Source organism: Scyliorhinus canicula, chromosome 20 (genome assembly GCF_902713615.1).
Source record: "Scyliorhinus canicula chromosome 20, sScyCan1.1, whole genome shotgun sequence".
In the NCBI taxonomy this organism is placed as follows: Eukaryota; Metazoa; Chordata; class Chondrichthyes; order Carcharhiniformes; family Scyliorhinidae; genus Scyliorhinus; species Scyliorhinus canicula.
Window position 1 is genome coordinate 44,130,425 of NC_052165.1, and position 14,107 is coordinate 44,144,531.

Below are 14,107 nucleotides of genomic sequence, written 5' to 3' on the forward strand. Positions count from 1 at the left end.
ACATTCTCCCCGTGTCTGCGTAGGTTTCGCCCCCACAACCCAAAAATGTGCAGAGTAGGTGGATTGGCCACACAAAATTGCCCCTTAATTGGAAAAAATAATTGGGTAATCTAAATTTTAAAAAAAAGTGAGGTAACAGGCAGAATATGCTAAAGGATGTAGGTGACTGAACTGAAAAACTCTTTGTCCACTGCAACTCCTTGCATGCAACTCCACCTCCAGCCACCGTTCACTCCTGCTTAATTTGCATGGATAATAAAGCTCAGGTTTGACAGAGATATAGCAGACGTCAAGATTATTACTTTATTGTCAGCAGTACAAACAAATATTGAATTATTAATGAAGGAACAATTCTGCAAGTTACAGACCTGAGCTGTAACAAAAAGAATTTTAGTTTACTACTTAACTCAAACTTAAGTGATATGACAACGGATAAAACTGAAAAATCTAATTTGTCTGCAAGGACTTTCAATGTTTTTCTCAACTCCTTCCTGTGAATCGCAAAACTACCTGTCAATATCTGGAGCGGGTTTGAAATGCATCCTGTTGACATGCATATGGGTAGATACGATAACTTATGCTGGAAAGTTCGAGATCAACATTCCCAGTTTCGATGCATCACACTTTCTTTTATATAGTCATCAAGGGTTTGTCAAATCTAGTGTAATTAGATACTTTCCAACCAATTAGTGCACAACATTCAAATGGAGGAAGAATATAGGGAATTGGGTGAAAAAGTGAGCTAGAGGTGAGCAGATAACTATGGGCTGAAAGGCCTCCCAAAGGAGGGGTAAAAAAATGCATTTATACAGCACCTTTCATGACCCAGCGACATTCCAAAGCACTTCACAATCAATTAAGTACTTTTAAAGTGTAGTCACAGTTGTAACATAGGTAATGGAAACTCTCACTTTTGAGGGACTAAATCACTTATTGTATTCGCACAAGCCACCTGCTTACAAAAAAAAATGCTCCTTGGGATTCTTGGAAAATTACTTTATAAGTGTGCTAGTTTGTTTTCTAAAATCATGTGGTATTAATGCTCATGTGACAGTCAGATGTAAAAACCACAGCAACACACAAAACAAAGCTCTAGTGATATTTGTGCCAGCTCCTAGGCTGGCTTGGAATCCAGCCTCGCGACTCTGGTTAGTGCCCTCATTCTCCCCAGTCGCATTTTTCACCGGTCAGGTGGCACAACCACATCAAACAAATATCCAGCCTATACTTTATTCAGTGAGTTGTATAACTGAACACTGGTAATTGCATTGTAAAGATGCCTGGTCTGTTATGGGAGACTGTAAACCATATAAGCCCTTCATTGATGTGTAAAGTGCTTAGAACATGAAAAGTGCTGTATAAAATTACGTACACACTTTATTTCTCCCATTAATACATTTCACAAAACACCTGGCTAAATTAGAGATATAAACGGCAAATTTAAAGGCCCTACACTCCCAGTGATGAGCTATGCTTGAATTGAGCGAGAGAAAGAATTACCAACACAATACACTGATTACCTGAACCACACTCTCTTCGTTTTATGCTCTGTGCTCACCATTGGTGAATTTACCCCACAGAGTATTTAGCTGCAGTGCCACCATAGACAAAAGAGAGTAATTGCAGCGTGACAAGTTTACATTACAGTTCCCATTATTGGGGCGGACGACAGAATGGGGACAGAATTGCTTTCTGACCTTATCCCACCCTTTCAGCTGAAGACTAACTTGGTTTTGGCACCATGTACATAATGACTCAAGAGATTGACAAAGTGCTGTTTGTAATGTTCGCACATTAGCCAAACAAGAAAGATTCCCCAGGAAAATCAACAGTTCAAGATAGTTTAACTTGGATAGAAAATAAATATCGGCCTGGTCAATAATGGCCATGTCCAAAGAATGAAACAAAAACAGGATTTAAAAATGGAATTCTGCAACAATTAAGGATTTACCAGTAACATGTCCGTCAATGTGAAAGAATTCTTTTGAAGCAATGGTGAGTTACAAAGTCAATTTCGTTCAAGGTCACTCACTCTTGAGCACAGTCCCTGCAGCAGAAATGTTAATCAGATGTTGTTCAGAATCAGACCTTGCATCAGCTATAAGGAATGGCACTAACTCAGAACACTTTGAAAGAATGGAATGCAGCAGCAGCACAAATTGAATAGTCTTGCGGGACTGATACAGAACGTTAAACATCTGACGCACCGTGTCAAATTTAGGCTCACTACCTGAAAATTGTGATGGTGGCTGGGAAGAAGATGTGGGAGGGAGGGCAAAGAGGCAGCAGGGAGAGAAACAAATCTCATCTAGCACAAGCCATCAAGTTCCTGGTACTAGCTGAATAGTTAGAGTAAAGCAGCATAGGGGAAAGAAGCACCTCTCTCAATGAGACAGCTGAGTCACCGGTTAATATAATATTGCAGACAACCATACAGTTCCTTCATTTTGCACAAGTGTACTTATCACATTTAAGGGTTTATACATTAGGTGAGGGCCTTTTCTGGTGTGGACAGAATTGAATTTGAACACAGTGTTCATAATTTTTCCAAGATAAAACTAAACAAATTTTGTACAATAAAGGAAAATAAATCTTATGGAAATAACATTATCCCTCCCCACATCCCCTTTTAGTGCCTTGATTACAGTACTGATTTGATCATCAAAATCCTTGACATTACATCTGAAATAGAGTAGAAAGGAGATTATAACTGTTTGTACAAATAAAAGTGCAGCTTCGCATTTAAATAGTTGCAAAACTTAGTTTTAAACTGCGGATAGACTTGCGCCAGAGATGGTAGTTATTGATGTAGTCTTGCACAAGCATTTTTCACGCATAGTGATTGAGGCAACACACACCGATCAATCCTTTTCCACACCCTAACCCTGTGTCACAACACAACAATCAGTGCTCCGAATTCTCCAGTTTTAGAAGTGAAATCTCTGAAGTCCACTTTCAATCACTGAACGAAGACTCGCTGCCAGAGCTGTCTCCATCATTCTCTTTAACCCCATCGGGAACAGGGGCATCTGGAGTCCTGCACAGGAAAAAGAAATGTGCAGCATAGTGAAAGAGTATAACACTACAGGAATAAGCATATTGAAGTCACAGCAGTTAATGATGAAAATACAATCTATAGCAAATAAAGAACAGAAAAAATTGTAGGCTGTAATTTAACTTGCACAAATGTTGTAGTTAAACAGTGATACTAAAGCATTCAGTCAAGGAAGCCTAGATATTAAAAACAGGAGATATATTTTGTTGGTGTAGTCTATGACATATCCAGGGAGCTAGGGTGGTGAAGTAGGCAGCTCTCCTGCCTGTGAGCCATAAGGTCCAGAGTTCAAGTACCACTCCTGGACTTGATGGCCATGAATTAACCCAGAAAGCAAGCCAGTGTGTATTGGTGCTGGTCCCCAGCTTGGATAAATGGAGTTAAGCAGCAGGAAAGGCACCAGACAAATCCCCAAAATGTTGGTTAATAGGAAGGGAAAAGAGAGGAGAAGATCTACAAAATCCAAGTTGCCACTTGTGAGGTAGTAGTGCTGCCCTGTCAGGGGTGGTGCCTTTAGGAGGAAATGTTAAACTGAGGCTTACCTGTTTTCTCATTTAAAAGATCTCACTGTATAATCTGAAAACAAGAGGAGTTCACCCGTTTCCTGGTAAATATTTATCTCTCAACCAACATCGCAAAACAGATCATCTAATCATCATCATGCTGCTCATGGGATCTTGCAGTGCACTAACTGGCTGTCACATTTCCTACAATCTAACAGTAATTAAAGACTGTAAAGTACTTTCGGACATCCTTGAGACCATGACAGGGGCTATATAAATGTGAGAACAGGCAAAACTGCTTCACCCAACCAAATAAGCGTACAAAATGAAAAAAAAAGTTGCAGTTATATAGCGTCTTTCATGACCTCGGGCTGTCCCAAAGTATTTTAAAACAAATGAACAAATGTAGCTGTTTTTGAATTGTAATCACTTTTGTAATGTAGAAAACGTACAGAGAAAAATACATTGCATGAGGCCCTTTGGCCCATCGAGTCGGCACCAACACATGAAAATAATAATTATAATCATTAGTGTCACAAATAGGCTTACATTAACACTGCAATGGAGTTACTGTGATAATCCACTAGTCGCCACACTCCGGCGCCTCGTTGGGCACACACAGGGAGAATTTGGAATGTCAAATTCACTAACAAGCACATCTTGTGGGAGGAAACCGGAGCACCTGGAGGACACCCACACAGACACGGGGAGAATGTGCAGACTCCGCACAGACAGTGACCCAAGCCGGGATACGACCCTGGTGCTGTGAAGCAACAGTGCTAACCACTGTGCTACTGTTTAGGTACTGGCAAATGCTGGACTTTGCGCATAAGGAGCTGCCTTTGTTGCCTCATGTATCGGAGTATAAGCAGCTGGAGAAAATGCGACTCCCGGATGAGGTGGGGGATACATATGGGTAGTTGGATGAGCAGAGCAAAACATTGGTGAAAAAGAACAAGCAGAAATGGAAGGAGAAGTTGGGGAGGGTGATAGGATGGGGACTTTGGTGTGAGGTAATGCCATGAGTGAACTCAACCTCCTGCGCAAAAATGAGTTCGATACAATTTAAGGTGCACATTGTCCACATGACTCAGGCTTGGATGAGTGGGTTTCTTCCAGGGGTAGCCGAGTGTGAGAAATGTGGGGATGTGTGCGCGCGGAGAATCATGCTCATACGTTCTGGTGGTGTAAGGGGTTGGAGAACTTTTGGGTGGCAGTGTTCAGGACTCTATCAAGGATTGTAGGGGTTGAGGTGAAATAGGATCCCATGACGCCGATCTTTGGGGTGTTGGAGGTGCCGGAGCTGCTGGAGAGGAAGGGGGCCGATGTCATGGCCTTTGCCTCTGATTGCCCGGTGATGGATACTTTTGAATTGGAGGTCGGCTTCGCCACCAGAGGTCGCAGCATGGTTGGGGGATCTGTACGGATTTCTCAGGTTGGAGAAAATCAAATTTGCCTTAAGGAGGGCTTTGAGGTATGGTGGAGGCCGTGCATGGCTGTATTTCAAGAGCTGTTTGTCATGGGGGTCGGGGGGAATTAAAATGGAAAAAATGTACAAACTGTATACTTTGATTGGATGGTAAGCTTGTGTTATTTTGTTGAATGTGTTTGGAATCAAATATCCTTTAAAAAAATGTTTTCCCTTAAACCTCCTACCCTTCCTTCACCTTGAACTTGCGTTCCCTCAGGACTGACCCTTTAACTAAGGGAACAGCTGCTCCCTAATCAGCCTGTCCATGCCCCTCATAATCTTGTACCCCTCGATCAGGCCATCCCGCAGTCTTCTCTGCTCCAGCAAAAACAACCCAAGTCTTTCCAACCCCTCGTCATAACTTAAATGTTCTATCCCAGGCAACATCCTGGTGAATTGTGTCTGCACCACCTCTAGTTCAGTCACGTCCTTCCTATAATGTGGCGACCAGAATTGCACACAGCACTCCAGCTGTGGCATCACCAAAGTTCTATACAGCTCCAACATGACCTCCCTGCTTTTGTAATCTATGCCTTCATTGATTAAGGCAAGTGTCCCATGTGCCTTTTTCATCATCCTATTAACCTTCCCGTCTGCCGTCAGAGGTCTATGGACAAACAGGCCAAGGTCCCTTTGTTCCTCTGAACTTCCCATTGTCATGTCATTCATTGAATACTTCCTTGTCAAATTTCTACTTCCAAAATGTATGACCTCACACTTTTCAGGGTTAAATTCCACCTGCCACTTTTCTGCCCATTTGACCATCCCATCTATATCTTCCTGTAACCCAAGACCCTCAACCTCACTGTTAACCATCCGGCTAACCTTTGTTAGCAAACTTATTGATCCTACCCCCCGCCCACAAAGTCATCTATGTTGTTTATATAAATGACGAATAATAGGGGACCCAGCACAGATCCCTGTGGTATGCCATTGGACACTGGCTTCCAGTCACTAAAGCAGCGATCTGTCATAACCCGCTGTCTCCTACAACTAAGCCAACTTTGAATCCACCTTCGAAGTTACCCTGCATCCCATGTGCATTTGCCTTCTTTATAAATCTCCCGGTGGGATCCTGTCAAAGGCTTTGCTGAAATCCATGTAAACTACATGAATTGCACTACCCGCATCTACATACCTAGTCACCTCCTCAAATAATTTAATTACATTTGTTAGGCATGACCTCCCTCTGACAAACCATGCTGACTATCCCTGATCAATCCTTGCCTCTCCATGTGGAGATAGATTCCCTCCTTCGGAGTTTTCTCCAATAGTTTCCCTACCACTGACAGGAGACTCATTGGCCTTTAGTTCCATGGCTTATCTCTACAACGTTTCTTAAATAGTGGAACCACATTAGCTGTTCTCCTCCAGTCCTCTGGTACCTCCTCTTTGGCCAGAGAGGAATTCAAAATTTGGGACAGAGCCGCTGCAATCTCCTCCCTCGCCACCAACAGCAGCCTGGGACAGTATTTATCCAGACCCGGAGATTTTGCTATTTTAAGCCTGCCAACACCGCCAATACAGTGTCAGTAATCTGTTACTGTGTGGCTGATTGGGGACAGAGATATATTATTTTCACGCTCACCTTCAAAACAGTATCATGGGATCTTTTACGTACATAAGGTCCATCTCACCCAAAAGACACCAGCTCTGGAGTACAGCACTCCCTCAGTAAGCAGATGGCTCATATAAGACAGAGATGTGGAGACATTTTTTTCTCTCCAGGGGTAGTGAGTCTTTAGAACACTCTTCCTCAACAGGTTTTGGAAGCTGAGTCGTTGAATATTTAAGTCAAAGAAAGGAGGATTCTTGACAAATAAAGGATGAAAGGCTAATCAGGGGTAGGTGGGAATGTGGGGGGTCAGGTTACAATCAGATCACCCAAGATCTTATTGAATACCGGGCCCAACTCGAAGAGCCACATGGCCTAATCCTATTCCTTCATATGTCTATGGCTTGGTCAGAAAGCTCTTTGACCAAACATGCCCAAAATCCACTTTTGGCTACCTGGAGGTGAGACGTCCCAGTGACAGGCCAGGCTTATAAAACTACCTCCTCATCCGTGTACGGTCAGGTTTCTTCACTTAAATTGCATATTTTATAGCCATAACTGGAAAATGTTATTTAATTAGCTTTCTAAATCGCCAGGCCACTAAATGCAAAAGCACCAAATTGCACAGGGGCAAGTACTCTGAATGTTCAACCACAAAACGCATCAAGCAGAGACAGAATTCTTGACTCTTTTGTACCCTTGCTGCAGTGGGGAAATAATGTTACGCGTCCTTTGGGGAAGGCTTCATTATTCTGTAAGATGGATGCCATTGTCAACAAAACAATTGAAAATCCATCAAACGTGTTAATTTGTAGCAGTGGAGACTGCATGAGGTTACTGCATGCAGCTTCACAGCCTAGCTTCAGTTATGACAAAGATCTCAACTTAGTCTCATTATAAGTGTATGGGTGACATGGAGTTAATCAATAATCAATGCAGGTCCCAGCTTTTACCTCACCTGACCCTAATGTGTCTTATTTTAGTGGGAGGACATGGAGCAGTTAGTGCTGCCACTCCCAACTTGTTAGATCTGCACTGGGTAAGATCAAAGTCAGGTTTGGCAACGAGGCCTCAGGTTTGAGTATCCACTGATGTGCATTGCCCAGGCTGACATACAAGAATGATCGCTTGAGCAAGGTGTTGGAAAATCAGCAATACGGTAATTCAGAAAGAGGGGCAGTAAACAGGAAGATACAAGGAGAAGAAAATTACAAAAGATCCAAGCAGACCAAACAAGGATTACTACTACTCTAGACGGTACCACTTAACATGATAAAATATACAATGATACAACACAGAGGGAACACATTTGGCCCACCTACCGGTGCTGGCTTTTTGAAATGAGTTATCCAATTAGTTCTACAGCTCTTGCTCTTTCCTCATAGCTCAACCCTTTACAAGTATTTCGCTAATTCCTTTTGAAAATTAGTACTGAATCTGCTTTCACTACCCTTTCAGGTGGTACATTCCAGATCACGACAGCTTATGCATAGCTTTTTTCCCCTCATCTCCCTTCTGGTTCTTTGCCAGCTATCCTGTGTCCCTCTGATTACCAATGCCCCCGTCACTGGAAACAGTTTCTCCTTACTGATTCTATCAAGGCACTCCATGGTTTTGAATAACTCTGCCAAATCTTCCCTTACCTCTTCTTTGCCCTTAGCAGAAACAAAGTTGACTTTTCGGCTCTAAAATGATCTTTCTACAGAAACTGTTTCTGTAGAGAATCATTTTGATCCAGAACATTTCTCTCCACAGATGCTGCCAGACTGGCTGGGTTTATCCAGCATTTTCTGTTTTTATTTCAATTTACAGCATCCACAGTATACTGTTTTTAATCAGGAAATAGTGGGTCAGATGTCCAAAAGCTTGGTCAAAGGGCAAGTTTTAATGGGTGTCTTAAAGGAGGAAAGTGAGGTAGAGAGCTGGAGAGCTATGGGAGTGAATTCCAGAGCTCGTGTCCCAAGCACCTGAAGTCACACCCACCATTGGAGGAACAATTAAAATCAGGGATGCACAAGAGGCCAGAATTGGAGGAGCACAGAGGTCTTGTAGGCTTGTGGGGGTGGAGGAAGTTAGGGATAGGGAGGGTGAATGCAAGGCCAAGGCCACAGAGGGATTCAAAAGCAAAGATGAGGATATTTAAATCATGATGCTGCTTGACTAGGAGCCAATGCCGGTCAGGCAATACAAGGGTGATAGAGGAATGACACAGGTAGCAGATTTCTGGATGGTCTCAAGATTATAGAAGTGTTCTCCTAAAACATTCAAGATTTATGCAAAAATACCCGGTGTCCCTGTAGTTTGCTTAACATTGTATCATTTAATTTATATTGTGTCTCACCATTCTTCCCAGCAAAAATAAATTGTTTCACACTGCACTATACTGAATTTAATCTGCCATATGTCTACCTGATTCCACCTTTGTCTTCATCCTCCAGAAGTCTATTATTATCTGCTTCACTATCCCCAGCATGATGGAATGCCAATAAAACTTAAGAAAATACATTTTCAGAAATGGGTGATGAAAGAAAACAGGAAAAGAGACAAGAATCAGAAGGAAATGATCGACTGACGATGGCAAGAGTAGCTTTCTGAAGAAAAAAAGTGATCGAGGGAACCTGGATCCAAACTAGTGATCCTGACTTTTGGTAGTCCAACTCTTAACATCCAAGTAGCTTAGTTCTATTGCAAAGAACACAGGACAAGGAGGCCATAGCAGAAATAGGAACGTAATGGTTATTTTACTGAACTAGTAATATAGAAGCCCAGATTAATGATCCAGAGATACAAGTTCCAATTCCTTGTCAGCTAGGGAACTAGAATTCAATGAATTAAACCCATCTGGTTCACTAGTATCCTTTAGGGAAGGAATATGCTCTCCTTATCCAGTATGACCTCCATACGACTCCAGACCCACACCAACTGCCCTCTGAAATGGCCGAGTAAGCCAATGAACTGTTTTCAAGAAGGTAGCTGAGTATGATCTTCTCAAGGGCAATTTGAGATGTTCAATAAATGCAGGCCTCACCAATAACACACACGTGAATGAATTTAAAAAAATCCTCTAGCCTGTGTTGCCATTCAATTAGATCATGGTTGGTTGTTGACTTTACCATTTTCCATATCCTTTGATACTATTACCTAACATCCAATCCTGAAAGCTCCAGTTATCCCATAGCATTCACAGCCTTTTGAAGGAGAGAATGCCAGATTTCCTCCACACTCATGAGTTTCTATTTTTCACTCACTGGTGTGTTTTGTTTGAATTTCAAAGGCCTGGCAGATTGAATAGGGCTCTCCTTGGCACTAGTGCTTCAATGAAGGATAAATCCTACACCAGCACATCAAAAGCTGTTAGCAGTATAAATACATAGAACTCTTTACAAAATTCCGTTTAAACTTTGTCCGTGATTGCAAATTCAGATTAGGCCCCTGGCTGAATGGAACACATTCCTCTGATCCAATTAAATTAACTATTTATTAGCCATGGACAAAAGTAACATTTAAAGTCACAAGGAAATTCAGAAGAGGTTGGTGGAAACTCACTCCAACAGATCCGGGTTGAGTCCTTCAGAAACCATCTTGGTCCTTATGGCCATAACAGGAACACCCTGCAACACAGAATGAGGATTTAGAAAATTATTCTGCGCTGTAAGGTGACAGCTCACAAAGAGTAAGCTGAAGCAGAGCAGGTGGGTAGGTTTGGAGCATTGCAGGGGATCAACATCAAGAGTAAAGTACTGGAAATAAAACATTCGCAAATTTAGCTATAAAATTGAACTGAACAGCTTGAATTCCTGTCAAATGCAGAAAGATATAGGAATATAGGAACAGGATAGTCCATTCAGCCCTTTGAGCTTGTTCTACTATTCGATAAGACCATGGCTGGTCTCATTCTGATATCTCCCATAATCCTTGGCATCCCTGTATCAAAACTCTTACCAACTCGATCTTGAATGCATTCATTGTTGCAGCCTCCACTGCTCTCTGGGGAAGGGAATTCCACAGACTAATGATCCTCAGAAGAAAAAAAGCTATCTTAATCTCCATCTTAAAAGGGAGACCTCTTATTGCTTCTTGGCCTTTTGGCTAAGATCAAGTGTCATATCTGCTCTGCCTTTTCTGGTATGTCTCTCTTGTGGGGACCATGAATTGGATTCAATTTGAATTGGTTTTTGGAGCAGGCAAGGAGCTGGATTAGGGGTTCGCCCCGTCTACACTCTGAGCCCTGGCTTTGAAACTCAGAAAAAGTAATTAACTGTGCTCCCCTAGTTCTAGACTCCCCCACAAGTGGAAACATCCTCCTGACATCTACTCTATCGAATCCCCTCATGATCTTACATATTTCAATAAGATCACCTCTCATTGTTCTGAGTTCCAACCTAGTCAACCTTTTTTCATAACATAAGCTCTCATAACAGGAATGAAAAAACTCTCAAAGCAATTTATCCTAGAAGTGGGTAGCACAAAGAAAGGTTAGATCGGGATCTGAAGAAAAGTAGTCAGAGAGGATAGTACGCAAGGGTTGAAAGAGCAGTCAGTTTTGCAGAAGCAGAGTGAGGGCAGGGAGTGAGCTAACCTTAGACAGAGCAGAAGGTGCCTGTGGGGATGTAACACAGAAAACACTCCCATTTAACAACATCTCCCAAAAACTAAGTGGCCCTTAACTTCTGGGCTCCCCAGCTTCACATTTAGGGGGTACTCCTATGATGTGCTGGGAATCCCTCTCAGATGTTCCTACGCAAGAATTTAATCGGCAATTGCCCAGACACACTAACTTCTGCTGGACACTTGTGCTGGGCTGGGAACCATCGGACAGAAGCGACTTTAATTGCTAAATTCGGATGGTTCTGCCCTAATAGTTTTATCCTAATAGTTATTCTGAAAAGTTCATCGAAAAAAACATTTCTAACTCCAGAGTAACTATTTAAACAGACAAGCTGAGCCTAGCACCAGACATCCAGCACAACCAGTCCCACCAGGGAACCCACCACATCATCCTCAAAACCAACAGCGCCCTCCCCCAACCTAAACCACCCCACCCCCAATTCGACCCAGTCTCTCTCCCCCCCCCCCCCCCCCCCCCCCCCTACACCCCTAGACTGAGTCACCACTTCCCTTTCCCGGACTCCCCCCAGTTCCCCAAACTTTAAAACTTTCCTGTTTTCTGCAAATTGTCGCTTTAAACCTCCCCTTTACAGCAGCAACAGTCTTAAAAAGGAGTGACTTGCCTCTCTGCACCCCAGTTACTAGACGATGCTGCTAGGGGTATGCTTTGCTGCTCCTGTCTCATCCAGCCTGAGTGAGGAAGGTTGGGTGAAACAGGGGCTGCAGAACCCCAACGCAGATGCAAGTCTGGCAAGAGTGACAATTTGATGGGGATTGCCACTCTGTAAAAGTTACGTGCCAATGACCCAAAATACTTTACAACCATGAGAGTACGTTTTGTTTAAGTGTAATTACTGATGTAATGTAAGAAGTGAAGCAGCCAGTTTGCAAACATCAAGTTCTTACATCATTGATCGTCCAACACTCTCTGCCGTATGTCAGAATTAGTGAGAAATAACATTCCAGGATTTTCAGCTTTGTTTTGGTGGCTAGTTTGAGTTGATCATAATCTTTTTAATTTTTTGAAATGCATCTTTGGCCATTTCAATCCTTTGTCTTATTTCTTGGTTGCAGTTCTCTGTCCAATGTTAAGATACTTCCTAGGTAACAAAAGGTGTCTACCTGTGTGATTGTTTCACCCTTCACTGTGATCTTACATTCTGAAATGATTTTCTTTTCAGACATACTGTTTTCTTACAGTTTATTCTCAACTCTTTCTTCTCAGTTTCACTCACTACTCTATCCAATATATTTTGCAGTTTTTCTTCAGAGTTGGCAGCAATAATGAAATTATTGACGTATCTTATATTATTAAAATTGTAATCTTAACGAATAATTCACAAAGTTCTTATATCCTTCTGTACAAACGGAATAAATCTAGGGAGAAAACATAGCCTTGACTGGCTCATCTCTCAATCTTCACAAAATTGCTTAGGCCATTCTCAACTTTTACAGCTGTAGTTTGATCCCAATAAAAATTCCTCATTAGGAAGAGGCACTTGGAATTTCTTCAGCACATATAAGAAATCCTGATTTAGAAAGTCTGATGCTGATGGGAAATACTGATGGTAAAACAGAGTGGGGTATGGAAAGAACCTTCTTTCTAAAGAGCCTCGCATACTGGATGAATGTAATAATCTTTTAGTGTCACAGGTAGCCTTATATTTACACTGCAATGAAGTTACTGTGAAAATCCCCTAGTCGCCACACTCCGGCACCTGTTCGGTTACACTGAGGGAGAATTCAGAATGTCCATTTCCCCTAATTGCACGTCTTCCGGGACTTGTGAGAGGAAACCGGAGTGCCGGGAGGAAACCCATATTTCCCTTATAACACGTTTAACCTGGAGGGCTATGGTTGACATCACCCTCTTGACGCATGGTACCTGAAGAGAGAGAGAGAGAAGTTCTCACAAAGAGCAATGTGACAATGACCAGATTATTTGTTTTTGTTTTGCTGTTGAGGGACAAATATAAGCCTGGACATGGAGAACTCCCCTGTTCTTGTTTGAATTAGTGGCATGGGCTCTTTTGCATTCACTTAATTTAACGTCTCATCGAAAACAAAGTGCCTCCAATAGTGCAGAACACCCTCACAACTCCACCAAATGCATAGCCCGGTCTATGAGCTCGTCTTTTGGGTTGGACTTGAACCGTAACCTTAAAGGAATGTGCTACCCACTGAGGCATGGGTTTATTCATATCACGACTCCATTCATTTTATTTTTAAAATTTTTTAAAATAAATTTAGTGTACCCAATCATTTTTCCAATTAAGGGGCAATTTAGAGTGGCCAATCCACCTAGCTGGCACGTTTTTGGGTTGTGGGGGTGAAACCCACGCAAACACGGGGAGAATGTGCAAACTCCACATGGACAGTGACCCAGAGCCGGGATCGAACCTGGGACCTCAGCGCCGTGAGGCCGCAGTGCTAAGCCACTGCGCCACCATGCTGCCGTCGACTCCATTCATAAAGAAAAAGAAAATCAACACACCACTTGCACCATCTTCAGGTATCTTGCATATCGAGGATCTTTGGCTACAGTTACAGTATTTTCTGTCAGAGAATCTTCTTTGCTTTGGGTTGTAGATTCAATGTTTTGTTGGACCTGAAAAATAAAAGTAACCACAATTAGAGGTGAACATCAAGTGTATCAAAATCTTAATGAAACAAATCAAATGTAATTAATTTGAACAAACAGGTGAAAATCTATTCAACAAATTTCCTCATATAGAAAGTACAGAACAGAGACAGATGGAGTCAAAATATCCCATGTATTCAAGGATGACTGATGGCAGGGGAAGGAGGGCATGGCAGATCCACTTTCAGAACATCGTAGAAATATGTCATCTATAGCCAGTTACTCCGAAGTTTAGTGAGATAGGCAAGTGCAGCAAAATTCTTGCATCTGACAA

The 14,107-nt window shown here is 42.2% G+C and overlaps 1 protein-coding gene and 1 pseudogene across 3 annotated transcripts in view; one reads left to right on the plus strand and one right to left on the minus strand.

The window, feature by feature from the left end:
* Window positions 1-280: 280 nt before the first annotated feature.
* Window positions 281-14,107, minus strand: part of washc3 (WASH complex subunit 3) — a 39,467-nt gene continuing 25,640 nt past the window's right edge. For 2 of the 3 annotated variants that reach the window (XM_038780379.1, XM_038780381.1), the window contains 3 exons: window positions 13,687-13,800; window positions 10,131-10,195; window positions 281-3,037 (listed from right to left, as the gene is read on the minus strand). In XM_038780379.1, the coding sequence (XP_038636307.1) occupies window positions 2,956-3,037; window positions 10,131-10,195; window positions 13,687-13,800 (261 nt within the window). In that variant the 3' untranslated portion in view covers window positions 281-2,955. Of the gene's footprint in view, window positions 3,038-3,597; window positions 3,632-10,130; window positions 10,196-13,686; window positions 13,801-14,107 lie in introns of all 3 variants that reach the window. The other variant, XM_038780380.1, reaches the window with a different exon arrangement.
* On the plus strand, window positions 10,654-10,855 carry LOC119955360 (annotated as a pseudogene).